The sequence below is a fragment of the Lachnellula hyalina genome (assembly GCF_007821495.1).
Source record: "Lachnellula hyalina strain CBS 185.66 chromosome Unknown contig00021, whole genome shotgun sequence".
NCBI classification, from domain to species: domain Eukaryota; kingdom Fungi; phylum Ascomycota; class Leotiomycetes; order Helotiales; family Lachnaceae; genus Lachnellula; species Lachnellula hyalina.
The window spans coordinates 76,154-99,843 of NW_022157135.1; the positions used below are offsets into that span (position 1 = coordinate 76,154).

The following is a 23,690-nucleotide window of genomic DNA, read 5'->3' on the forward strand; positions in this document are numbered from 1 at the left end:
CGAGGTGAATGCGAAGAATGCATTAAAAGCGAAGCAGTCTTCGGGATCAGCTTGAATTTCGATATTGGGCCGTTTTTGCCTTCGCTTGTGTAACAATCTGGTTTGGCTGCTTGCTTGATTTCGAAAGCCGAGCTAATTCATTCCTCCTGAATCTGACAAATGTTGAACTGCGGATTCTCTGCACTGCCAACAACTATCTTGTTCTCTTCGCAAGACCGCATCTTCTTTCCGCCCTCATCCACAACCCAGACGGTTCGCAAGGACGCATATCGCAAAAGAAAAACGTGACCTTACAATCTGATTCAAATTCTGACTCGACATATTCTGCCCTCCCGCCGGACGATTATCAGCTGCTATAGGCTGTCCCATTCCCGCACTGGGAGGGCCATTTGAGCCCGAAGCTGGATGATTCGACATGTTTGAGTTCCTCCTCTTTGATTAAATAGTATAATACAATACAATACAATACCCTAAATACTATACTCCAATTCTCCCTCGTTCACCGGTCGTAGTCGTACAAGCTCCTACACATTCCCTCAGATGTTTGAAGGCAGAAAGGGTGGGGCAAGATGGGTGATATATAGTGTTGGATGAGAGAAGATAATTTGGCGGGGGTGGTGATGAAAGACGAGATGCTTTTTGGACGAGGTTCTGAAGCGCGAGTGGGGTGCGCGCTAATGTGAGCTTTCCGCAGAGCCGCATGGCCCACAAATATAAAGTGTTGCTGTCAAAGTCTAGAACGTGTTTACTGTATTTACATCTGCAAATAATGCAAACATCCTGCTCTCATCATAAACTTTTCCGCAACCAAAGCCCCACAATAACCTCAACTCACAATGTCACAACCAAAATCAGAAACAGATTCAAGCTTCAAACCCCTCACAAAAGCAGAGCGCATCCAACAGCTCAATGATATCGACAAGGTAAGCAAACATCATAAACATCCCACCCATTTGTCCAAATAACCCCCATCTAACTCGCCCCAGAGCATAACTACTCTCCTGCACTCCGCAGGCCTCGCCCTCAAGACCCTGACCGACTCCTCATCCTCGCCCTCTTCCCGCCGCACCGCCTTCCAATCCGCTTCGGAAAGCTACCTCAAGACGCTGCAAAAAGCCGACATTTCCCTCAAGCGCCAGATCTGGGGCTTAGAAGAAGCGGATATTATCCCCGCGGAAAAGGCTAAAGGCAAGGAGGGGAAAGAAGGAAAGGATATGTTTGCGATGGGGGGTGCGAGGGTGGGTGGTGATGTGAAGGAAGGGAGGGTGGAAGAGGGGGGTATGGGCAAGCTGGATATTGGGTGGTTGAATAGTCGTGGGGGGCGGGTGGAGAGGGACATGGAGGCGGAGCTGTGGGGAAGGGCGAGGATATTCTTAGAGGGGGATGGTAAAGGGAAAGAAGGCGATGAGGAGGGGGATGTTGAGATGGGGAGTTGACGTCAGAAAGATATCTAGGTCGTCAATCATCCATGATTGCAGTACAGAAGTAGTCGTTCCATTAGACCTCTTCACTAGTAAAATGCTTCGCTATCAAAGCAAGACAATGGGGCAGAGTAAGCGATGGATGGTGAAGGCAGACTGTGCCTCTTAATATCAGGCGGCAGCGACTAGATGATGTGTTTTTTTCTGATAACACCTCTCATGTAGATCCAATTCGCACAAAACCATACTATTGTTGTAAGAAGTATAAACAGCATTATTTAAAACATTTGACTAATTGCACTTGCTCCATAATAATTGTTTCTGTAACGTACCTGTAAGTTGTTAGTAGACGCCGGGCCGGATACACTTTCCTGCACTCCACAATTTGAGCGGCCGAAAAGTCTTGGCATCAATCGTCAATCCTCACCAGCTCAGCCAGCCCAGCTTCGTCACCTACAGACAGCTCCCGTCAACAAACAGCTCACAACCTCTCCCATCTCCACGAAATACCTTGATTCGCAATCATGGACATAGGTGGAGAGTCTCCTTGGGGCGGTTCGTCTTTTTAAACATGCCCCAATGTAACCTCACCGAAAATGCTAACATGCACCAACAGACGTCCCATCCAATGCGCCCGGAGCTTCAGAAACTCCATTTGAAGACGATACAGGTAAGCAGGCTCTCCCTCCCACCCAGTTTGGTCTAACGGGTTTATCAGAAGCCTCAAAATCCAAACCCTCATCCTCCGAACCAATACAATCGCTCAAGTCCCCCGCCGGCCGCCAATCACGAACCCCCCGTCGCGCAGTCGCCCATCAAGTACGTCTCGAAACGGTCGACGACCCCCTTGGGCCCCTTGGCGGAGCACCAGCAGCAGCATCGGAAGAGCCCCCCGCACCACCGCAGAAAGAGCAACAAGTCTTAACCCATAATTTGCGCCAACAACCCTCTGCTGCATTACAGCCTCCTGCCAGCGGAAGAAGCTTGCTGGATGGTGTAGATCTGAGTGACGAGCTCGAACCTATTGGCGGGATAGGGGTTAGACATCCGCCTCCGGTACAGCCGAATCAAAGCCAGCAGGTCAGGAGGGAAACGCATCCTAGTGTTAGTATTGAGCAGGCTGCGAAGCCGAGCTTTGAGATTACGGTGGGAGATCCGCATAAGGTTGGGGATTTGACGAGTTCGCATATTGTGTATCTTGTGAGAACGAAGGTATGTCGTTCTTTATCTGTTAAAGAGGGTTGCTCACACGCAATAGACAACCTCCAAAGCCTATCGCCAGGCCGAATTTGCAGTTACGAGACGATACCGAGACTTCCTATGGCTTTACAATGGCCTACATGCGAACAATCCCGGCGTAGTAGTCCCTCCGCCTCCAGAGAAACAGGCCGTAGGACGTTTTGATACCAATTTTGTAGAGTCGAGACGTGCTGCTTTGGAGAGGATGCTGAATAAAACTGCAGCTCATCCTACACTTCAACATGATGGGGATTTAAAACTGTTTTTGGAGAGCGAGGCTTTCAATGTGGATGTCAAACATAAGGAAAGGAAAGAGCCTGGGCTGGGTGAGAGTAAGGGTATGTTTAGTGGACTTGGGATTTCTGTTGGTGGCGGTGGGAAGTTTGTGGAACAAGATGATGTGAGTAAAGTCTACAAAGGTGATGAATTCAGCTAATCTTTACAGTGGTTCCATGATCGCCGGATATACCTGGATGCTCTGGAAAATCAACTCAAGTCCCTACTCAAAGCAATGGACACTGTAGTAATCCAACGTAAAGGCATAGCTGAAGCCGCAGGCGACTTCTCCAACTCCCTGCACGCTCTCTCGGCAGTCGAGCTCTCACCAACTCTCTCCGGACCTCTCGAGGGGCTTTCGGACCTCCAAATCCGCATCAAAGAACTCTACGACCGCCAAGCGCAACAAGACGTCCTCACCCTTGGTATCACCATCGACGAATACATCCGCCTAATAGGTAGTATCAAAATGGCATTCGCCTCTCGTCAGAAAGCTTACCATTCCTGGCACTCCGCTGAATCGGAACTCCAGAAGCGAAGAGTTACACAGGAAAAGTTGTTGAGGCAGGGCAAAACGCAACAAGATCGTTTGACGCAGATGCATGCTGATGTCGCTGATGCTGAGAGGAAGGTACATCAGGCCAGATTGTTGTTTGAGGATATGGGGCGCTTGATGAGGGCGGAGTTGGAGAGGTTTGAGAGGGAGAAGGTGGAGGATTTCAAGAGTGCCGTGGAGACTTTCTTGGAGAGTGCTGTGGAGGCGCAGAAAGAGGTATGCTCTTTTTCCATAACCGTCAACCTACAGTTTCGAAACATGCTAACATACAAAATTAGCTCATCGAACTCTGGGAAACATTCCTAATGCAACTAGACGCTGAAGAAGACGGCCAAGCTTTCTACAAGCCGCCTGTTGAAGCGGCTGCTAGATTGAGTGGCGAGACGAGCGTAGATTCGCAGGCTGCCGGTGTGGCTACAACTGAGGATGATTGATTGTGAAGTAGTATTTCTGTACATAAAATAATTGTGACAATTCTATCTTAATCTAGGCCTATTTGTGCATGCCCGATCAAACAAGTGATAGATTAATTGTTCCCAATCACACACCTGATATGATATGGAAATCCCATCTTTCATCAACGCCTGTCTTTCCTTACATGCATTTGTTTATACACTCTTATTCCACCCTGACATCTTACACTCCCATCCATCTAGCCCTTTAATCACACATTCCAGTTTTCATTCATTGCATGGGATCCATCATTTAGACCCCCACCCCCTTATCAGCCCTCTTCCCCGGCCCCTTCTTCTCATCCTCTACCACCACATTTCCTTTCTTCCCACTCTTCCCCTCACTCCCACTCCCAGCCTCACTCGCACCCGCACTCCCAACCTCCACGCCCGCCGCCCCACTAATCAAATCCATCAAACTATCCTCTCTCACCCCCCCTTCCTCCAAAGCTTCCACACCTCCTTCCACATCCTCAGCATCTATATCCCAGCCCCTGCCAAACTTCTCCCTAAACGCCCTTAGCCGGCCGGCCTCATCCTGCTCCTGGTTCCGAAGCGAGGAGAGAGAAGGGTTCCAGAGCGCGTGGTTCCGTGTGTCTTTTGTGGCGCGGAAGATGGGCGCTGGGGATGTGGTGCGGAGCGTGAATGTGGAGCCGTCGGTTAGGGCTATTACTGTTGGGGAAGGGGGTGTTAGTATCTCAGGAGAGAATCGTAGGACGAGCAAGGAGCAGATGAGGGGAAGGGGAGCATACATTGCGTAAAGGTATATGGGATATGCGGTCGTTGTAATAGCGTTGCGTTTCTTTGCTGTTGCTTGCAGATATTCCCGGCTGGTAATTGAACGCGCCGTAAGGTTTTCGAGGGGAGCGACATGGCGGGGAATATTCGTTTCTTTCGCTGTGTTGAGGTGAGGTGATTTGAGTTGGCGTGAGGTCTGGTTTGCAGAGTAAAGTAAGTATATTTAATTTTTGGGGAGCTTCTACGGTTGCCGGGTTGTGCCGCAGGTGCTGGCAATATAAACTATTTTTTACTTTTTTGGAGGGCTGGACCCGAGGAGAATTTGGGAATTACGAGAAAGTTTCACCCAACCACTCGTTCCCGTTCTCGATCCTGTGGTATTGGAAGATAGGGTTGTGAGGAGCATTGGGATAAGGCATCGATAATGGTTCAATTGGCTGCCAATGGATATGGACGTTCGGTAGTAGCTCGTGGGTTCTTCGAGGTGTTTTATCAATGGTCGAGGGTTGGGTGTTCTGGTGCTAGATCTGCGCAGAGGAGAAGTGAGTTATTCAAGTTGATTTCTCTTTCTTCTACTATTTTGTTGTTGTATATACTGACTATTTGATTGCAGACTTGATCAGTCCCGTCCATTTAAAAACGAGGTTGCAACAGCTTCCACGATGGCAGCCGATCAGTTCAAGAATTCAAGCACGCCATGAATCAACTACGAGCCAGGAGGCAGCTGCAGTCCCAATAGCAGAACTCGAATCCAACAAGACCACAGATGAGAAACCAGAGGCGGAGAAACCAGAGGAGGAGAAACCAGAGGCACCATCACCACCACCACCAGAACCACCCCTCTCGACCGCCCTCCGCAGAACAATGCGCTCTCTTCCCCACCCCGTCGTCCTCCTTACAACCTCCAAGCGGCCCCCTCTTGTCAGCCGCCCACCCCGCCCCGCCTGGTATCGCGCCATGACGCTCTCCTCCCTTACCACCATCTCCCTCTCCCCCGATCCCATCATATCCTTCAACATCCGCCTGCCCTCAAAGACCTATGAGACGATTCTGCACAATCGCAATTTCTTCATCCATATCCTGGCCGCTACTACGGCTGGTGCTAGGCTTGCGGATCTGTTTACGAGGGGTAATGGGGGAGAGGAGGCGTTCCGTGGGATTTTGGAAACTGCTGGGAAGGTTGAGGGAGATGGAGAGGGGGACGGGAAAGGGGAAGAAAAGGGAGAGGGGATAAAAGTTATAGAGCATGAGATTGCGAGTCCTACAATTAATGGAAATAAACAAGGTAGGATTGTGCTTCCGAGGATAGAGGCAGATGGTGTGGTGAAGGTCCTCAGGTGCCAGCTCAGGAAAACGCAAGTCGTTGGGGATCATGCTCTTGTGCTTGGGGAGGTGGTGGAGGTCTTGGGGGAGACGGAGGTAGAGGTAGAGGGAGAGGAGGGGGTGAGCGGCTTGGGATATAATGGGGGGAAGTATAGGGGTAGTGGGGACATTATTGATCTTGAAAGCGGTAAAGATGTATGATATATGTAAAAAGTTGGCAACACAGGTGTAAAATAGATACCCTGCGTACTAGGAGTACAAGCTAAATATGGGTTCTAGAGAGTGGAAGTGTGTAATTTTATATCCCCCTCTTATATGAGCGCAACGCCAGACTGCTATTTTTGTCTTTCTTAAGTGAAGACCTCGGTGTGCAACTTCCAATTTATAGTGTATCTCGTTCAGTTTCACATCATTAACCTTTCCAGAGTCCCAATTTCTATCCCACATCGCAATCTTATTAGATTCGAGCTTTCCAGAATGCAGACTCACAGCAACCCCATTTCATTCCATAAACCCTTCACTATTAGCATTCTAATGTCCCTCTCAGCACATCTGACACAATTCGTATTCCATCAGCGTGCGCGCCATTACTGCCTGGAACTTCACATACTTGCGCTCTCTGTTCTATGACAGGTTTTCCTATGTACAAAACAAGGATCTGTCGACGCAAGAGTATATACACGGAAAACAAGATAACGCAGGTAATAATCAAAGTATAGGGACTAGGTAGAGACCGTCACATTATTTGCGAAAGTTCGAGACCTGGCATAGTGTATCACTTCTGAACCTCAAGCAGAGACTCAAACATGATAGTTTTTACATCCCGAAAGCGGACACAACCTTCCCCCTCACCAAAACTCTCCTCAGTAAGTCATTTTAATATCTCCAAAACCTAAAACGAGGTATCGTCGACGCAGCCGGTGCGACAGTGAAGTCCAAGCAAGACTCATAAGTCTGCTTGACCCCCGTCCCATACCACCACCATTGCAATACCTACACATAAACAGTCAGCTAGCTAGCTCGCAAACCCTCATCTCGAAGCAAAGCAGAAACTTACACACTCCCCAGCAACAGTACACTTCCCTCCCAACTCCGGAATCGTCACGGAAAACGCCGTATTGTTCGCCGGCAGCGTCGTCAAAGTCTCATCCGCATAATCACCCCAATACAGCAACTCTCCCCCAACAATCGTATTGCTCTGCGTATCAACAATACTAACATTCGCCGTTCCGTGATGCAGGACCCTGATATAAGCCTCTATGGCGACTACTTGGCCGACCGTCCAGCTCTGCACGTTGGCTGTGTTGTCTGCGTATTGGAGGCCGCGGCAGAGCCATAGGTTGCAGGCGCTGGCATTGTAGGCCGGGTCTGTGGCCGCGGCTTCGGGCAGTCCTTCGACGTGCGAGGTGTTGTCCGCTGCGATGTTGGCTTGCACGGTTGGGCCGCAGGCCGAGAGGGAGGAGGCGCCGATTGCGCGGGGGTAGGGGCTGGTCAATATGCCGTGGGACAATGCCGTGCTTGCTAATGAAGCTAATGCGAGGAGAGCATCAAGATAATGCATTTTGGAGCTCAGAAGGACAATGTATACTGCTTAATCATAAATTGTAGATCCTTAGAAAGGGAGAGTTGAGTGTGGTTTGCGGACGGGTTTGTCACTGTACACCACTTATATAGTTCTTGCCCGCTTGGTAATGTTTTGATGCCATTTTCATATAATCAGGCTGATCAACTAGGCTATGGTATATCAAGAGGGGAAGCAGAGAGGTCTAAATCACTCGGGGGCACAGATACCCTAGAATCGTTTGCCCATAGAGTTTTCTGACTCGCTACAGTGACTTTCCTTACATAAACTAAATTCAGACGTCTAACGATATGGAGACACATCCACCGCGTGCAGTCCTCAGTATAGTCCCATACCAGGGGGCTGCAAACCCATTTTGGACACTGATCTCATTTCGAAATTGAATCCTCGGCGAGGCTTCTTGCCGATTGATGAGAAAAGAATGATAGACACCAATGCTTGAAATATAAACTAGAGTTATGTATTCTCGACAGCTGTATAAGATTGCCGCACTTCCCGAAAGGGATAAACTAGAATATTACAAATGGCAAATACAGTGTTTAGCCAAAATTAGCGACACCACAATGGAATTACAATTGAGCCATCTTGATTGTTTCGTATATTTTTCCATATTGGCTTGTAGATGAGAACAAGGAGAAGCTCATGGTCACATCCCCACGGGGATATGTGGGTTCGCGGGGCAAAATAAGCCTCATGATGCGGACGGCTTCTCTAACACCTTTAGCCTCAATTTCACTCGCTTGGACTGTCCGAAGATACAATTAGGCACGCGGCTCCTGGTGAACATGCCAAGAGCTAAGTCCTACACGCGAGTTATGTAAACAAAAATAGCAAGGCACGGTAGACCACATTAATTCCTTCAAAGCGAGCACGATGCTCCAGTAATACCCCGAACACACGACCCCTGAAAGCTTACTGGCTCCAGCGAATCTTGTCTTATGAGGCACATAAGCTCGGAGGGGGTCCGGGTCGGGCTGGATATAGTAACTGATAAACAGTCTGTAATGGAGAGGGGTATCAGGATGATATGCTTGGGTGGAATGGGAGTGTGAACTTGGAAACGGCACATAAACAGAAATCTACCTTTAAAACATTTGATTTGCTGGGAAAATCACAGAAAAGCGCTGCTCGTACGGCTAAGACCCAAGAAGAGGAGGCTTTACCTTCTCTGCGCAGAACTTCCTGACGAGTAACGTGTTTTCGATAATGGGCCACTTGATAATCTATGCTTTCAGCTTTCGAAAAGAGAAAAGGGGGAAATGAAAGCAAAGTTTAGCTCAACAGACAGATTCTGGATAGCCATTTGGCGGGAGTAGCCTCAGCTCATGCGTGAGGTTTTACATGTTGGAAAATTAAGAGGATAAGACCTTAAGAGTCCATTATTCGTGCTCTATGTGAAGATAGTGCAGTGATTGATGGATGAAAGAGGAAAGGGGAAGGGAGGAGAGTAAAGGTACACCACAGACCTAGATATACGCGGAATCCTGCTGTAGCGCGTACATTTTAGAACGGGATATCATCCAACTACCCCTCTCCTCTCCTTTCCTTTCCCCTCTGCTCGCAAGATTGTGAGCTACAATCCTCCTTGTTCCACAAACAAAGATCCTGATTGAACAAATACATGTCAGCTCGAATCTGACATACCGTGCATTCAAAATGGGCTGAAGCCTCAAAACCAATTCTGTGTCCTTCTCCCAATTTATTAGTGGGCCCAAATGGCAACGGAGATCTGTCGACCTAATCTGGCCTACATATGAAGCCACTGGATGTATGTGCCCAATATCAATACCGTCTATTTCCTGCTCAATATCTGTAGTATGGAGCCTGTTTATTCTTCCCTCACTGACCGAGCCATAGAACTCTGCAAGCATCTCGTCGACAATGCCTCGCCAGCCCAACACCGCATCGTGGTAGCCCTCGCCGGCCCCCCAGGCTCGGGAAAGTCAACCATCGCAGCAAAAGTCGTGCAGCGCCTCAATGCGACCTCGACCGTATCATTCGCGGCCATAGTCCCCATGGATGGCTTCCATCTTCCCCGCTCGACCCTCGACGCGCTCCCGAACAAACTCGAAGCCTATGCGCGACGCGGGGCAAGCTGGACATTCGATGAGAAGGGCGTGCTGAAGCTAATCAACGTCCTCTCTAAATCTCGGTTTGAAACCTCAGACATTATAATTGCTCCCACTTTCGATCATGCCGCCAAAGATCCTGTGGACGACGGCATAAAGATTACAGCGGATATCACATTTGTGTTGCTGGAAGGCAACTATCTGCTCTTGGATGCGGAGCCGTGGAATCAGATTCAGGGATTGGTGGATGATACATGGTTTGTGGATGTTGATCCAGAGCTTGCGCGGACGAGGATCGCGAAGAGGCATATTGAGGCGGGGATTGAGACGACGTGGGATGCTGCAGTTAGGAGGGCGGAGAGCAATGATTTGCTGAATGGCGTGGAGATCAGGAGGAAATTGGTGAAGCCTGCGGTTGTGATACAGAGTGTGGAGGAATAAGACGCAACACCAACACGCAAACTTTTTGAAGCATATCATTTTGTTGGACTTGGTTGCCCTTTACGATTGATTCAAAACCCATAATTGAAATTGCTTTACAACTATTCATTACTAAAAGTCAGAATAATATCATGCGGCTCAACATGCATCTTCTCAACCCTCTGGACTTGAAGGTAGGACTTCAGCTTTGGCGATAAGTGAGACAATACAGTGCAAAGTATCTGGTCTGGTTCCTGATGAATCAAGCGTATCATATTAGGCAAGATGTAGGCTAGCTCTAGGTACATTAAGCTTTACTAATCTACCTAGGTAGCGTACGCGAATTAGTGATGATCCATTAAATCTTATCCCGTCGCGTATCAATGCGTCAAACGCATCACGCGTCTCTCGTTTTCAAAACCCTTACCTCTAATCACCAACATCCACCTCGTTTTGTCAGATTGACTACATGGCGGCAATCAGGAAATCTAGGGCAGGTAAAGGCCGAAAGAGGGACCTCGTTACGGGTCGTTTCTTGACGGCACCTAGATCTCTCACTCAAACCCGAGCTTCCGGCAGACCACAACACGATCGACAGATTGAAAACCATGGCAGTGGAGATAACGCAGCTGGCGATAGCCCGCCAATTCAGAATCGATTTGTAACAGGAGAGGAGTTTGACGAGCTTGTGAAAAAATGTGTAAGTATAACTGTATAAACTGTGTTCAATCAATGGTGCCTGACAGTACTCCGTATATATATGCTGACGGCTTTTGACAGTATATATTGAAAACCCGTGCCATAGAATACAAGAGGAGAATAAGAACATTCGACACTCATTCGACCAGCTGAGACAGAAATATCTCTCGTCTAAAGCCAACGCGCCGAACGGTGAAATGTCTCAAAAGAGGAGTGATCTTCAGAGTCATGTGAACCCATGCAATCCCCAGGACCACCGAAATGTTCAGAGCAACTACAGGCCCCCAGGTAAATCTTTACAAAGTCAGAGTGTCCAGGCCAGGTATAGCCCTAAACCACCAGTAAATTCTCGGCGGATTCCTCCAAAACCCTATGAAGAGCTATTGAAATCATGGGTAATTTGGATACCACGTCTGCAGCTTTTTGAGATGCTAATACCTGCTTAGTTTGCTCTCTACTACCAGCAGAGAGCCTCAGAGAGAGAAATTCGTTATCTTAAGGATCATCTCGGTGATTTTGCCGACGATTACTATGCCGGAGAACTGCAGGAGCTTCTTGCCCAAAATGAAGAAGATTATCAGGAGCTCAAGGAAGAACTCGAAGCAGAGCTCGAGGAGCTCAAGGAAAAGAGCCAAGAACGGATTGAAGACCTTGAGGTCCTTGAGAGGCACGTTGAGATGTTTACCGGCTGGTCCAAGATCTTCCAAGAAACAGTGCAGGCGGAATGGCCGCGCCGACACGCATCTCGATACAACCGAGTGAAAGTGCTTCTCGTAAGCTGGGCCTCAGATGATTTAGGCGTGAGGGAAGAATTGCCACCATTAGGTCGTGTATTCACCAACTGTTACGGGTATGTGGTCGAACACTATGCTATACCAGACCACCAAGCCTCTACAGCGCTGTCCAAACGCACGTTGAAGTTTATTGAGAATGACTCCAGAAACACTGCTCATCTTCTATTACAGTGGGCATGGTAGCATTCATCCCGACCGAAATGATGCAACATGGGCTGCGTAGGTGGCACAAAGTGGTTGCTGATACAGATGCTAATTAGATGCTAGGTCGTCAGCTCCAGGGTCTCCATGGATGATATCAAGTGGCATTCAAAGTATGCTGGAAGATTCACATTCCGATGTTGTCTTACTACACGACGCATGCTCTTCAGCAGACACCGCTGTGACGAAAATATCGCCATTTTGCGGTGTGACGGAACTCATCGCGGCTTGTGGGTTCGAGTCCATTGCTCCAGCTCCTTGCACAACCTCTCTCACAGCAGTCATAATTGAATGCCTGCTTCAAAATTATACCTTGGGTGCTACATGCTCCGTGTCTGAACTGTTCAGCAAGCTCCTGGCCCGGTTGTGGAGTAATCGTATTGAAGGCGTTACTGCAACTCCAGTGCATTCTACCTTGACCTCCGACAGGAGTGGTCGGCGCATATTATTGGAACCTTTGCCGCACCCGGATGCACAACCTACCCCAGTGGCAGTTGAATACCCAATACCGGTGCTAACGAGTATCTCTCTCACCCTTTCCAGACGACCCAATGCTCGTACATGGAAGGAGTGGATTCTGAATGCACCAGTCGAAGCCACATTTGTTGATCTAGACCACCCTGATGCCCGCGAAAGAGATTTCTATATCTGATCTGCTTATGTTCGGTTGGGATAGAGTAACTGGGGGGTTCGACCCGAGCATTTGAGATGTATGCAGGTAGTATATATACTGCCAGGTATTTAATAACATTTAATGAATCTAATAATCTATGCTGCTGACCGAACGGCCCGACTATCCACCATATTTCCTGGTTTCGAACTCTTGTCCCAGTGGAGCCTAAGAGATAAATAGCTGGCTCTCTATTCAGCAGCCCATACACTCAGCTTCTCGTGTGGTCGGCTTTGGTACTAGGTGCTATACTCCTACCATCGTCTTTCAGCCGGATGTCTGAAGGTTTGTGCGAAAGGGGTAACGAGGGGCGTGATCACGTGCGTGCTTTCGTGATATCCACTTCTTAAGTGTAGCTTTTGGCCTGTCTGCCAAGGAACTTCGAACAGCAATATGCTCCCTAAGTATACTTCCCACGTTAAAAACTCAAGTCGAAGTTTCGATCAATAGAAGAAGTCATATGCGCAGACATCGCATTGGCTAGAATGCATGACGTAATACAGTAAGGGGTTTAAGCGAATGCGAAGGAACTCACATTCATGCAACTAACAGGTGATGAATGTCGGCAAGGACATTGATCAGGTAACTACCATCAACTCGCACGCTCATTTCAATTGCCTAAAATACCTAGGTACCTTACTTAGCTTCATCTGAGAGACAATTTGAAGTTTCTCCGAATGCGAAAGGGACGCGGCTGCGTGCATCGGATTTCAAAATTACACCTTGGCCCGTCCCTCTAACGAACATAAGGCCGTATGGGTATGATATATAACATGCGCCCCACCTGCTTATAACACCAAAGCTCCTTCCCAGTATCACATTTACTTGTATCTCAGACTCTAGCGGGAAATTCCTAAAGTGTGTTCATAACCTCGTGATCATCATCTACATCTGGTGCATCGTACATTCCTCTCCTCAACTTCAACCGCATCACCTTTCACAGCACGCTCTATCAGCCACATAACACATACCGTACCAATACTTACAATGGCCACAATCTTCCCACCAACAGCCGCCAGGACCTGGCACTACATCAGCACGAAAGGCGGCCTCGAAAAGAACCTCACCCTCATCACCTCAAACCCTGTACCCAAACCAACACAAAGCCAACATCTCATCCAAGTAATAGCCACCGCATTAAACCCCGTCGACTACAAGGTCGCCGAGATCCCCATAGCAGGCCGCTTCCTAGTCTCCAGATCCAAACCCGCCACCCCCTGCGTCGACATCGCAGGCCGTATCGTAACACCAGCAACCGATTCCCCCTTTAAGCGCGGCGACTTTGTCTTCGGCGCCTCGGGCACTTCACCATTTGCCGGCGGCGGATTAAGCGAATTCACGATCGCGGGGAAGGATAATGTCGTCAAGGTGCCGGAAGGAGTGAGTCTGGTTGACGCCGCGGCTGTCCCGATAGCGGGCTTGACGGCCTACCAGACCATTGTGCCGAGAGTCAAGAAAGGCGATCACATCTTCATCAACGGCGGATCGGGTGGGACAGGTATCTTCGGGATCCAAATCGCGAAAGCTGTAGGCTGCCACGTGACGACGTCCTGCTCGACCCCGAACGTCGAGCTCTGCAAGAGTCTCGGCGCGGATGAAGTGGTGGATTATCGGAAAGACAGTGTGGCAGAGGCGTTGAAGGCCAGTGGAGTCCTGTTCGATCATATTGTTGATAATGTTGGGAGTGAGGATTTGGAGCTGTATTGGAAGTGCCATGAATTTACAAAGCCCGGAGCTGTGTATGTCTTGATTGCAGGATCACTTACGCTTTCCAGTGTGGTGGAAAAGGCAAAAGTGAAGTTTCTACCTGGCTTTCTAGGTGGTGGGAAGCGGAAGCTCGAAGGCTTCTTTGCGAGTCCCAATGCGGCAGACTTGGCGCAGATTGGAGTGTGGATGACAGAGGGGAAGATCAGGTCTGTGATTGACTCGAAGTTTTCCTTTGAGGAGGCGCCGAAGGCTTTCGAGAAACTGAAGACAGGGAGGTCGAGAGGGAAGATTATCGTTGATGTAGCGATGGAAACGTATGAGAAGTCGTGGTCTGGCTGAGGTTTTGGATTCATTTTGTATGTGTGTTTACTACTATACCCTTTAATAACAACGCTGCTCTGAACCCTTTCGAAATCAAAAACTCTACTGTAACCAGCGATACTTCACAAGTGATACAAGCTACATTGCAGGAGTTCGTTGAGGATATATGGATTCTTGCTGTGAGAAGCTATATTTTCAAGACCTCTGATTGGACAGTCAAAGAGGTTTAGATGGGCAAGTACTACAATTGTACCAGGGAGAATATCTTAAAGAAACTTTCCAAGGCATATACCGTTCCATAGTTCAACTGCGGTGAGACGTTTCCGAAAAGGAGAGAACTGACTGCCCCATCACCCAGGCTAGTTCGAATCCCAGCGAACCGGAGAGAAAAGCCAATTGCATCGATCGGTGGAACTCTCGTTCATATCGACATAGTAGCACTGCATCCTGATTAACTAGCAGGTTCTATACTCATTTCTGAGAAGGGCACTGATGAGGTTGCGTGCCATACCAACAGCCATTGGTAATGGCGTCGTCTTGGTATTTGATATTGCCATATCTTACGAATCGCAGTGCGGTGTTTCCCTCATCCTGGAACGAAGCCATCCACAAATGTTACGTCCTGGGCGAAGAATTGCGAGTCAAATAACGTCCAGTCCATATTGTCAGCATCACTGCCCATGAAATTGAAAGGATCAAGCAGTCCAAAAGCGGCTTCGTCAGTCTGAACAGAGCCAACTCGACAAGGTTGCAACAGTGAGACTGGATCAACAGCCTGTGATTCGCCAACCGTTGGTTGTATATCCGAAGATGAAGCACGTGTAGTTTGTATCGCTGGTGTTTTGGGGCCCTTGGCACCGTTTAAAGTGAGAAGAATAGCATATGAAACACGCCGTGCATCTCTGCACGAAGCAGACTTCTCCACACAGACAGTATGACACTGCCTTAGTAGCCCCAGAACCTCGCTTTCCGTCGCGGCATCGATAGACGAGTTCTGTGGCCCTTTCTTCCATCGTGTGTGCACCACAAGACAGAGCACCATAACGCCCAAGAGGAAGTCATTCATGGTGAAATTATTGAGCATCCAGCGCTCCATATAAAGTTGACCACCAGGCGCGAACTCCTTATATATGTCAAGAAATTGGCTCACCATTTTCGTCCCCGCTTCCACGCAGGAAATGGTGCTAAAGAGATTTCCCCGAGCCATGTATTTGCGATGCAAGATACAGACACATTTTAAATGGATAAGATCAATGTATAGCCTAGTCATAATGAGAAAAGGCGCATCTGTGATCGACTCAGAAATAGGACGTGATCGGAGAACTTCGGGTACCGTTCTATACGTTTGTCGAATTTCCTTATCAAGCTGAACTATTTCTGCTTCCGACTTCTCTTTGAACGAGAGTGCGTCTTGACAGACCTCGCCAAAATTGGCCATAACCCTGACTTTGACAATAAACCAGAGTAGTCTCGTAGGCTCATTTTCAGGTCGGGACTCCGGCAATACTTTGGTATCTTCGTCGAAATCCGAATCTAGGAGATTTCTAGGTGACTTGGTGTCACAATTGTCGAGGCAGATAGAGGACGGAAGGCCCAGTTGGAAAGAAATCATCACGTCCATCTGTCTCAAAGAAGCCCAACATCGCCTGCGCATCTCGCCCTCAAATACAGTGAAGGACCCAAATTTGTCCGGATCCCGGTGATATCCCATTTCGTATGCCATGCGCACAACCATGCTCAAAATTGACCCAGCTTCTCGAGAAGTTTCAAGGCTTTGGAGGTTTTTGCAATGCCCATATATACCCAGTGCCTCCACTGCAAATTTTTGTGGTCGATGATATTTTCCTAATACAAGACATTGGCCTGAGGCTGAATGCAGAGCAGATCTCTCAGATCCCCAGGATTGCTGGGGACCTGATGTGCCGCCCATAAGAGACGATATATAACAAACCGAAAAGAGCATTGATAGCCAGAGAGGATTGACATTTGCAGGGTCTGCCCAGAAATCTCGATACTGACGTTGAAAATAATATGTATGAATGAATGGAACGATGAAGGTTTCGCCACGGAAGAAGAAGGAGAGGGCACGATCGACTTCAACCTTTGGGGGTAAGTGTTGGGAGACGATCTGTTGGACAGAGTATTTACTCGAGGATCCAAAGATAACCTCGCTATTTACAGAGGGCCTTACAGCTGCAAGATCTCCTTCTGATTCGGGTATGTCCGTAGAGCCACCTAAGACGAGCCTCAGCTCTTGTATGTCGTCCAATATTGCAGACCAATGAGTGGAACCGACATAGTTCCCATTGTTGATTAGCTCGCCTCGCGACTGATCAAGATGCTCTGAGGGATCGTGAGCTGGCGGTGTGTTTTCCGGTGGTGTCATGGTATTTTCCGGCATCCCACTGTTTCCGGACTGAACCCGTTCCTGCATCAAGCTTTTGACCATCGACTCCAGGTGTAATAACCTATCTTCGGCCACAGTATTACGAGGAGCACCATCTGTTGCCAAAGTAGACTTGTGGTAACTGCAGGCTACATCTCTTTTGAGACAGCCGCTGCACGGCTGCCCGCGATCGCATCGAAGTTTAGATGCTTTGCATTGAAGGCATACGAGCGTTTCTCGAGGTCGTTTCGTGACCTTTGACGTGTGAGAAGCATTGCCATTGATTCTGAACTTCCCGGTTAAGTTTGAAAGCTGGGCCATCCCGCAGTGTGGAACCAAGGGGAAGCGATGCCGTTGTTATACCTGGGAATGCGGTTAGTCACATGACACACATGTTCCTCTCCCAAACTTCACAAGGTACCTAGGTACTAACTAATGATCATTCAATTTCTCTAAACAAGTTCCAAGGTCTTAACATCGGCTGGCCACGCGATAGTTGAGAAGGTAAGTTCTCCGCTTTGCATTATTGATGTCAGGTAAAGTGACCTTTCCCAAACAGGATATTTCCCTCGGCCGAGCCTCTTTCTCTTATAGGCTAAGTCTCATCACTTGTCCGCTGTTTCCCAGTGACATATTATACCCCGTATCAGTGTATTATGAGGAACATCTCCGTATGAGGCAATTCTTGGATAACTCCTCCGACGAATCCCAAGAATCGGGGACCAGCTGCAAAGCTACTCAAGAATGTGCAACCCATTCGTCTTTCTCCGAGTGGAGAATTGTCTATATAAGTCGCGTAGGGCATGTCTGGGGAAATTTCATGTTTGTGTATTCTCTTCGATTATTGGATTTCATAGGCATCCTACTCTTCGACCATCTGAAACCTCAATCAACTTACTATCAAGTATAACACACTATCGACAGCTATTAAATTCATAAACACCAAAGCAACATGGCTTCTGACCCAATTGTCCTAATAACTGGTGCCAACGCCGGCCTCGGCTTCGAAATCGTCAAGTCATTACTCCAATCTCCCAAACCCTACACCATCCTTCTCGGTGGTCGTAGCCTTGCGAAAGCCGAAGCTGCAACCCAACAAGCCCAGACCGAATGTCCATCCAGCAGCAGCGTCATCAAACCCGTGCAAATCGACATTGAGTCCGACTCATCCATCACTAACCTCTTCGACCAAATCAGCGCCGAGTACGGTCGTGTGGACGTCTTGATTAACAATGCCGGCAAGTCACCGTGGCTGTAAAGTTGCAAAGGAGATGGAATGGAAGGAATGCTGATTGGTGTATTTGTTTTAGGTGCTCAATTCGACATTGGCAGCGGATCATCCTTGCGCGAAATGCGCGAGATGTGGAATCGCTCCTGGGACGTAAACACCACATCCACACACCTCCTTACGCATACCCTTGCGCCCCTGCTCATCAAATCCTCAGATCCGCGTCTGCTCTTCATGACCAGCGGGACCGCCAACTTGACCGGTCACAATAACCCCGTTCTGACAGTCAATCACTCGCCTGCAAAAGGATGGCCGAAAGAGGGGCTTTCGCTTACGGCGTACAGGAGCGTTAAGGTGGGACTCAATATGGTGATGTTGGAGTGGAAGAGGATTTTGGGCGAGGATGGTGTGAAGGTTTGGAGTGTTAGTCCTGGGTTGTTGGCTACGGGCCTTGGTGGGTCGGGACCGGAGGTGTTGAAGAAGATGGGGGCGAGGGATCCGGCGCTGGGAGGAAATTTCGTGAGGACTGTTGTCGAGGGGGAGAGAGATGCTGATGTGGGTAAGGTTGTTGGATGGATGATGGGGCCTATTCAGCCGTGGTAGAGCCTGAGCGATTTACTCTCCACAGGGCAGGGGAACACGATGAAACCTCAAGTCATAGTGATAATCCAAAGAACCAATACCTGTACTTAGGCATCGGAAATTCTGTTTCCAAAATGAAGTAGAGCACTGTTTCTCGGAATTTTGGCATCGGTATTGTCGTGACGAGTTCAAGGTAGCAAGCATGGAAGATCGGGTTCTTCATGTAGAATTGGCACAAGATCGGCTGCCATCTATTTGTTTAAGAGAAAGAAGCTGAATCGAAATTGAACAATGAGTACGCAATACACATACCATCGGTCCGGCACTTCGCAGTAACATATAGCTTATATAGATTTCAAGCGTCAAACTAAATGCAGGCCGGACACCTACAACTAGCCTCTATACCAGACAACAATGAGAGGATACATTCAGCATCTAATATCGGTCACCAAGTAATGCAAGGTCATTAAAACCGAGCCAGTGCTTAGAATGTCTCTCCTCTTGAATGCTCCAAGTGAAATGAGACCTCGATGTCAATTGTGCTTGCAAAATCATTCAGTCGAAGTTTAGACATGCTAGAACCTTCTAAATGCGTCAAGCCTGAGGAAAAAATAATTGCCATACACGTGATATCAAAACAAAGGTTGTTGGAAGGGCAACAGAAAGAAAAACGTAAAAATACATTTCGGATGATGATTAGCAGATATACTTTGCTATCTTGAGCAGGACTTTAATGTTTTGCTTAACATGGAATGATTTAGAAGAGAAGGAAGCCTGGGCAGTGGAGTAGAGAAGAGCATAGAATACGCCAGTAACAATGTTGAGGTGTTGAAGGAATGGCCACGTGCTGCAGAGGCTAGTCTAAGTATGGCATAGCCAGATTTCCGTGGAAGGCTATCGAAAAGTGAGGAAAATGCTTAAATCTACTTGCTGCTTTCTGTTCTCCAACATTTTCTGCAAACCATCCAAAACAAAAAACAATTCCTTCAGCTTGTCTCGCGCAAAGCTTCTACAATTCTCTACAACTACACAATACAATAAGGTAAGCTTCAATCAAGTCTATCCGTTGTATTCACCTCCATTTCCATTGTCAACAGTTGCCTAAGCTCTCAGCCTCATCGGGAGAGCTTGAACAAACTGTCTCCCGGCCCATTCGCACGCACGCGCACTGCGAAAACACCTCTAATTGTCTTCACGACCTACAATGACATCTGCTAACACATCATCTTCAGATTTACGCACTCCCACAACCATAAACATGGCTGGCGAAACCTTCGAGTTCCAGGCTGAGATCTCTCAGCTGCTCGGCCTCATCATCAACACAGTCTATTCTAACAAGGAGATCTTCTTGAGAGAACTTGTTTCCAATTGTTCCGATGCTCTCGACAAGATTAGATATGAGGCCCTCTCTGACCCAAGTAAACTTGACTCAGGAAAGGATCTCCGTATCGACATCATCCCAGACAAGGAGAACAAGACCTTGACTCTGCGTGATACCGGTATTGGCATGACCAAAGCTGTAAGTGACAATCTGCGAGGCAATTCCAAGCTCTCTGCTGACATTGAACTATTAGGATCTCGTCAACAACCTTGGTACGATTGCACGATCTGGCACCAAGCAATTTATGGAGGCTCTGACCGCAGGTGCCGATATTTCCATGATTGGTCAATTCGGTGTTGGTTTCTACTCTGCCTACCTTGTTGCTGACCGCGTCACCGTCATTTCAAAGCACAACGATGATGAGCAATATATCTGGGAGTCCGCTGCTGGTGGCACCTTCACCCTCACACCCGACACTGATGGCGAGCCTCTCGGACGTGGTACCAAGATCATTCTCCACATTAAGGATGAGCAAACCGACTACTTGAACGAGTCAAAGATCAAGGAGGTCGTCAAGAAGCACTCCGAGTTCATTTCCTACCCAATCTACCTCCACGTCCTCAAGGAGACCGAGAAGGAGGTTCCTGATGAGGATGCCGAGGAGACCAAAGATGAAGAAGATGACCAGAAGGCCAAGATTGAGGAGGTCGATGATGATGAGGAAGAGAAGAAGGAGAAGAAGACAAAGAAGATCAAGGAGTCGAAGATTGAGGAAGAGGAGCTCAACAAGCAAAAGCCAATTTGGACAAGAAATCCCTCTGAAATCACCCCAGAGGAGTACGGATCCTTCTACAAGTCCCTCTCCAACGACTGGGAAGACCACTTGGCTGTTAAGCATTTCTCCGTCGAAGGTCAACTCGAATTCCGCGCCATCCTTTTCGTTCCCAAGCGCGCACCCTTCGATCTCTTCGAGACGAAGAAGACCAAGAACAACATCAAGTTGTACGTCCGCCGTGTCTTCATTACTGATGATGCTACGGATATCATTCCTGAATGGTTGAGCTTCGTCAAGGGTGTTGTTGACTCTGAGGATCTCCCATTGAACTTGTCTCGTGAGACTCTTCAACAAAACAAGATCATGAAGGTCATCAAGAAGAACATTGTTAAGAAGGTTCTTGAGCTTTTCCAGGAAATCTCCGAGGACAAAGAGCAGTTTGACAAATTCTACACTGCCTTCAGCAAAAACATCAAGCTCGGTATCCACGAGGACACCCAAAACCGCAACGCCCTCGCCAAGCTTCTCCGATTCAGCTCCACCAAGTCTGGTGATGATATTACCTCCCTCCAAGACTATGTCACCCGCATGCCTGAGCACCAGAAGAACATGTACTACATCACTGGCGAGTCGCTCAAGGCCGTCCAAAAGTCACCTTTCCTGGACTCCCTTAAGGAGAAGAACTTCGAGGTTCTATTCCTGGTTGATCCCATTGATGAGTATGCCATGACTCAACTGAAGGAGTTTGAGGGCAAGAAGCTTGTTGATATCACCAAGGACTTCGAGCTCGAGGAGACCGAGGAGGAGAAGAAGGTCCGTGAGGAGGAAGAGAAGGAGTTTGAAGGTCTCGCAAAGGCCCTCAAGAATGTCCTCGGCGACAAGGTCGAGAAAGTTGTGGTTAGCCACAAGCTCATCGGTGCTCCTTGTGCCATCCGCACAGGTCAATTCGGTTGGTCTGCCAATATGGAGCGTATCATGAAGGCACAAGCTCTCCGTGACACCTCGATGTCCTCATACATGTCATCCAAGAAGACCTTTGAGATCTCGCCCCGCTCGCCAATCATCAAGGAGCTGAAGAAGAAGGTTGAGACTGACGGTGAGAATGACCGTACCGTCAAGTCCATTACCCAACTTCTCTACGAGACTTCCCTGCTCGTTTCCGGCTTCACTATCGAGGAGCCAGCTGGTTTCGCTGAGCGAATTCACAAGCTCGTCTCCCTCGGCCTGAACGTTGAGGAAGAGCCAGAGATCAGCGAGGAGTCAGTTGCTGAGGCTTCGGAAGAGGCACCAGCCGAGAGCGCCATGGAGGAGGTTGACTAGATTTGCCATATCTTCTTTCAGCGTGGAATTGCGTTTGTTCTGGAATTTCTTGCGGCGGAGTGGAGTTCGATTGGTTGGTTTTGGTCATTCTCGTCTTGCATCAGCCCCTTCTTCTCTCGCCATCTGTTTACGATGGTGGCATAATAAAAAACGTGTATCCTAGTGACGACAATGCAGACAAATAGACAGAGATGAATACAAAAATGTTACATTACTTCCTTCAACCCTTGCTGCTTGTGACTTTCTCCTTGAGTGATGTAGTTTACAGACATGGCCTTTTCTACTTTCTGAACTCATCAAGTAATTCCTTGCGCATTTTTCGTGCTTTTCCTTTCAATTGAGTGTGATGCGCTTATATGAAACAGAGAATGCCAAGTATCGTCCCCTCATCCCCTATCCTCCTTCCCGGATGCGGTGGACTGACTCCTAGATCGGTCTAAAATATCAGTATTCTATCTCCTGTGCATCTGGATGGCGCGGTAATATCCATGAAACCGTGACCTTGTAACGCAAACCTGATGCGAGGTGCGAGGTCTACCTATCAGCATGCAGGTGGTTTTCCTTCCTTCTGTCTTTTCTTGATTGATGGATTGATTTGTGATCTACGTAGTAGGGGTTGGGTCTATGCAGAGTGAAGTGCTGGCCTGGCTTGAACTCCTATCTGCAATAAAGATTTGTTTGTTTGGTACCTATGTATATAGATTTCGAGATTGAGGGGGTGAGGGGATTAGGATACTATTATGGATAGGTAGGTGAATGACTATGGATGGGTGTATAGAATATTGTCTCCACAGTCTCTATGAATTGTCTTTGTATATTGAATATGCTTTTGGGTATGTATAGGGTTTTCTTCTCCCCGCTCTTTTCTAATCGTCTTTTCAAATTAACTATCTTCCAGTGTTTGTGACTTTGGGAATCCAATTTGAATCGCTCGCTTCAAGGTCAAGGATTCATTGATTGCTAGGATTAAGCTCTTCCAAGCTTCCCCAAAACCTCTTCAACTCCAATCTTCGTTCACAGCAAGTAAACAAAACGAAATCAACGTTTACCACCTCACCCACCGTATCAACCGCAAGAATGTATTCTCTATTGCGAGTACTCATCTCCATCGCCCTCTTCCTGACGAGCTCCCTCGCCCTGCCACCAGTCATCCTCGATACCAACGCCCGTTCGACTATCATTGCTACTGCTGCTGCATCCCCGACGTGCACGACCGGCGAGCCTGTCACTGCTGCTCCTGGAGGCTGTAAGCTCTCTCTCTGCCCCATTCCCTTCCGTGTTTCGTTTCGTGGTGTTTAATTTGATTTGAGGAGCGGGTATGAGATAATCGATTAATGGATATAAGAGAGCTGATCGATACTGGTGTCTGTCTGTCCACAGGGGTCGTAACATTCGCTGCCGTCACCCCAATTGCAACACCCGCTGCTACAGCTGAGCTCGACGCGTCGTATGCTGTGGATTCCAGCTGGGCGGAAAAGAACGCCCTTTCTCAACGCGTAAGTCTGGTGCCTTCTCCTTCCTTCTTTTTCCTTTCCTATCATCTGAGGATCCACCACAGCTCCTTCCTACCCATACCTACTGACGGGAATACAAACACAACAGACTCCGGT

General features: G+C 48.2%; 8 protein-coding genes across 8 annotated transcripts; 5 read left to right on the plus strand and 3 right to left on the minus strand.

The window, feature by feature from the left end:
- Positions 1-836: 836 nt before the first annotated feature.
- LHYA1_G002671 (uncharacterized protein) lies at positions 837-1,436 on the plus strand (the record flags this gene model as incomplete). The annotated part of the gene is made up of 2 exons (XM_031147646.1): positions 837-923; positions 987-1,436. The coding sequence occupies 2 exons, from the start codon at positions 837-839 to the stop codon at positions 1,434-1,436; spliced, it is 537 nt and encodes a 178-aa protein (XP_031007934.1).
- A 509-nt stretch (positions 1,437-1,945) lies between these two features.
- Positions 1,946-3,926, plus strand: vps5 (Vacuolar protein sorting-associated protein; the record flags this gene model as incomplete). The annotated part of the gene is made up of 5 exons (XM_031147647.1): positions 1,946-1,976; positions 2,038-2,633; positions 2,680-3,060; positions 3,106-3,708; positions 3,771-3,926. 5 exons carry the CDS (start codon positions 1,946-1,948, stop codon positions 3,924-3,926), a joined length of 1,767 nt encoding a protein of 588 aa, XP_031007937.1.
- A 271-nt stretch (positions 3,927-4,197) lies between these two features.
- On the minus strand, positions 4,198-4,817 carry LHYA1_G002673 (uncharacterized protein; the record flags this gene model as incomplete). Its single annotated transcript, XM_031147648.1, has 2 exons — positions 4,198-4,616; positions 4,697-4,817. The coding sequence occupies 2 exons, from the start codon at positions 4,815-4,817 to the stop codon at positions 4,198-4,200; spliced, it is 540 nt and encodes a 179-aa protein (XP_031007936.1).
- Positions 4,818-6,881: 2,064 nt separating this feature from the next.
- Positions 6,882-7,566, minus strand: LHYA1_G002674 (uncharacterized protein; the record flags this gene model as incomplete). The annotated part of the gene is made up of 2 exons (XM_031147649.1): positions 6,882-6,998; positions 7,063-7,566. The coding sequence occupies 2 exons, from the start codon at positions 7,564-7,566 to the stop codon at positions 6,882-6,884; spliced, it is 621 nt and encodes a 206-aa protein (XP_031007939.1).
- A 1,838-nt stretch (positions 7,567-9,404) lies between these two features.
- Positions 9,405-10,097, plus strand: LHYA1_G002675 (putative uridine kinase; the record flags this gene model as incomplete). The annotated part of the gene is made up of 1 exon (XM_031147650.1): positions 9,405-10,097. One exon carries the CDS (start codon positions 9,405-9,407, stop codon positions 10,095-10,097), a length of 693 nt encoding a protein of 230 aa, XP_031007938.1.
- Positions 10,098-13,427: 3,330 nt separating this feature from the next.
- Positions 13,428-14,486, plus strand: LHYA1_G002676 (Zinc-type alcohol dehydrogenase-like protein; the record flags this gene model as incomplete). Its single annotated transcript, XM_031147651.1, has 1 exon — positions 13,428-14,486. The coding sequence occupies one exon, from the start codon at positions 13,428-13,430 to the stop codon at positions 14,484-14,486; it is 1,059 nt and encodes a 352-aa protein (XP_031007941.1).
- Positions 14,487-15,054: 568 nt separating this feature from the next.
- Positions 15,055-17,175, minus strand: fsa6_1 (Fusarisetin A cluster transcription factor; the record flags this gene model as incomplete). Its single annotated transcript, XM_031147652.1, has 1 exon — positions 15,055-17,175. One exon carries the CDS (start codon positions 17,173-17,175, stop codon positions 15,055-15,057), a length of 2,121 nt encoding a protein of 706 aa, XP_031007940.1.
- Positions 17,176-19,922: 2,747 nt separating this feature from the next.
- MOD-E (Heat shock protein 90-like protein) lies at positions 19,923-22,080 on the plus strand (the record flags this gene model as incomplete). The annotated part of the gene is made up of 2 exons (XM_031147653.1): positions 19,923-20,183; positions 20,239-22,080. The coding sequence occupies 2 exons, from the start codon at positions 19,923-19,925 to the stop codon at positions 22,078-22,080; spliced, it is 2,103 nt and encodes a 700-aa protein (XP_031007933.1).
- Between the last annotated feature and the right edge of the window lie 1,610 nt (positions 22,081-23,690).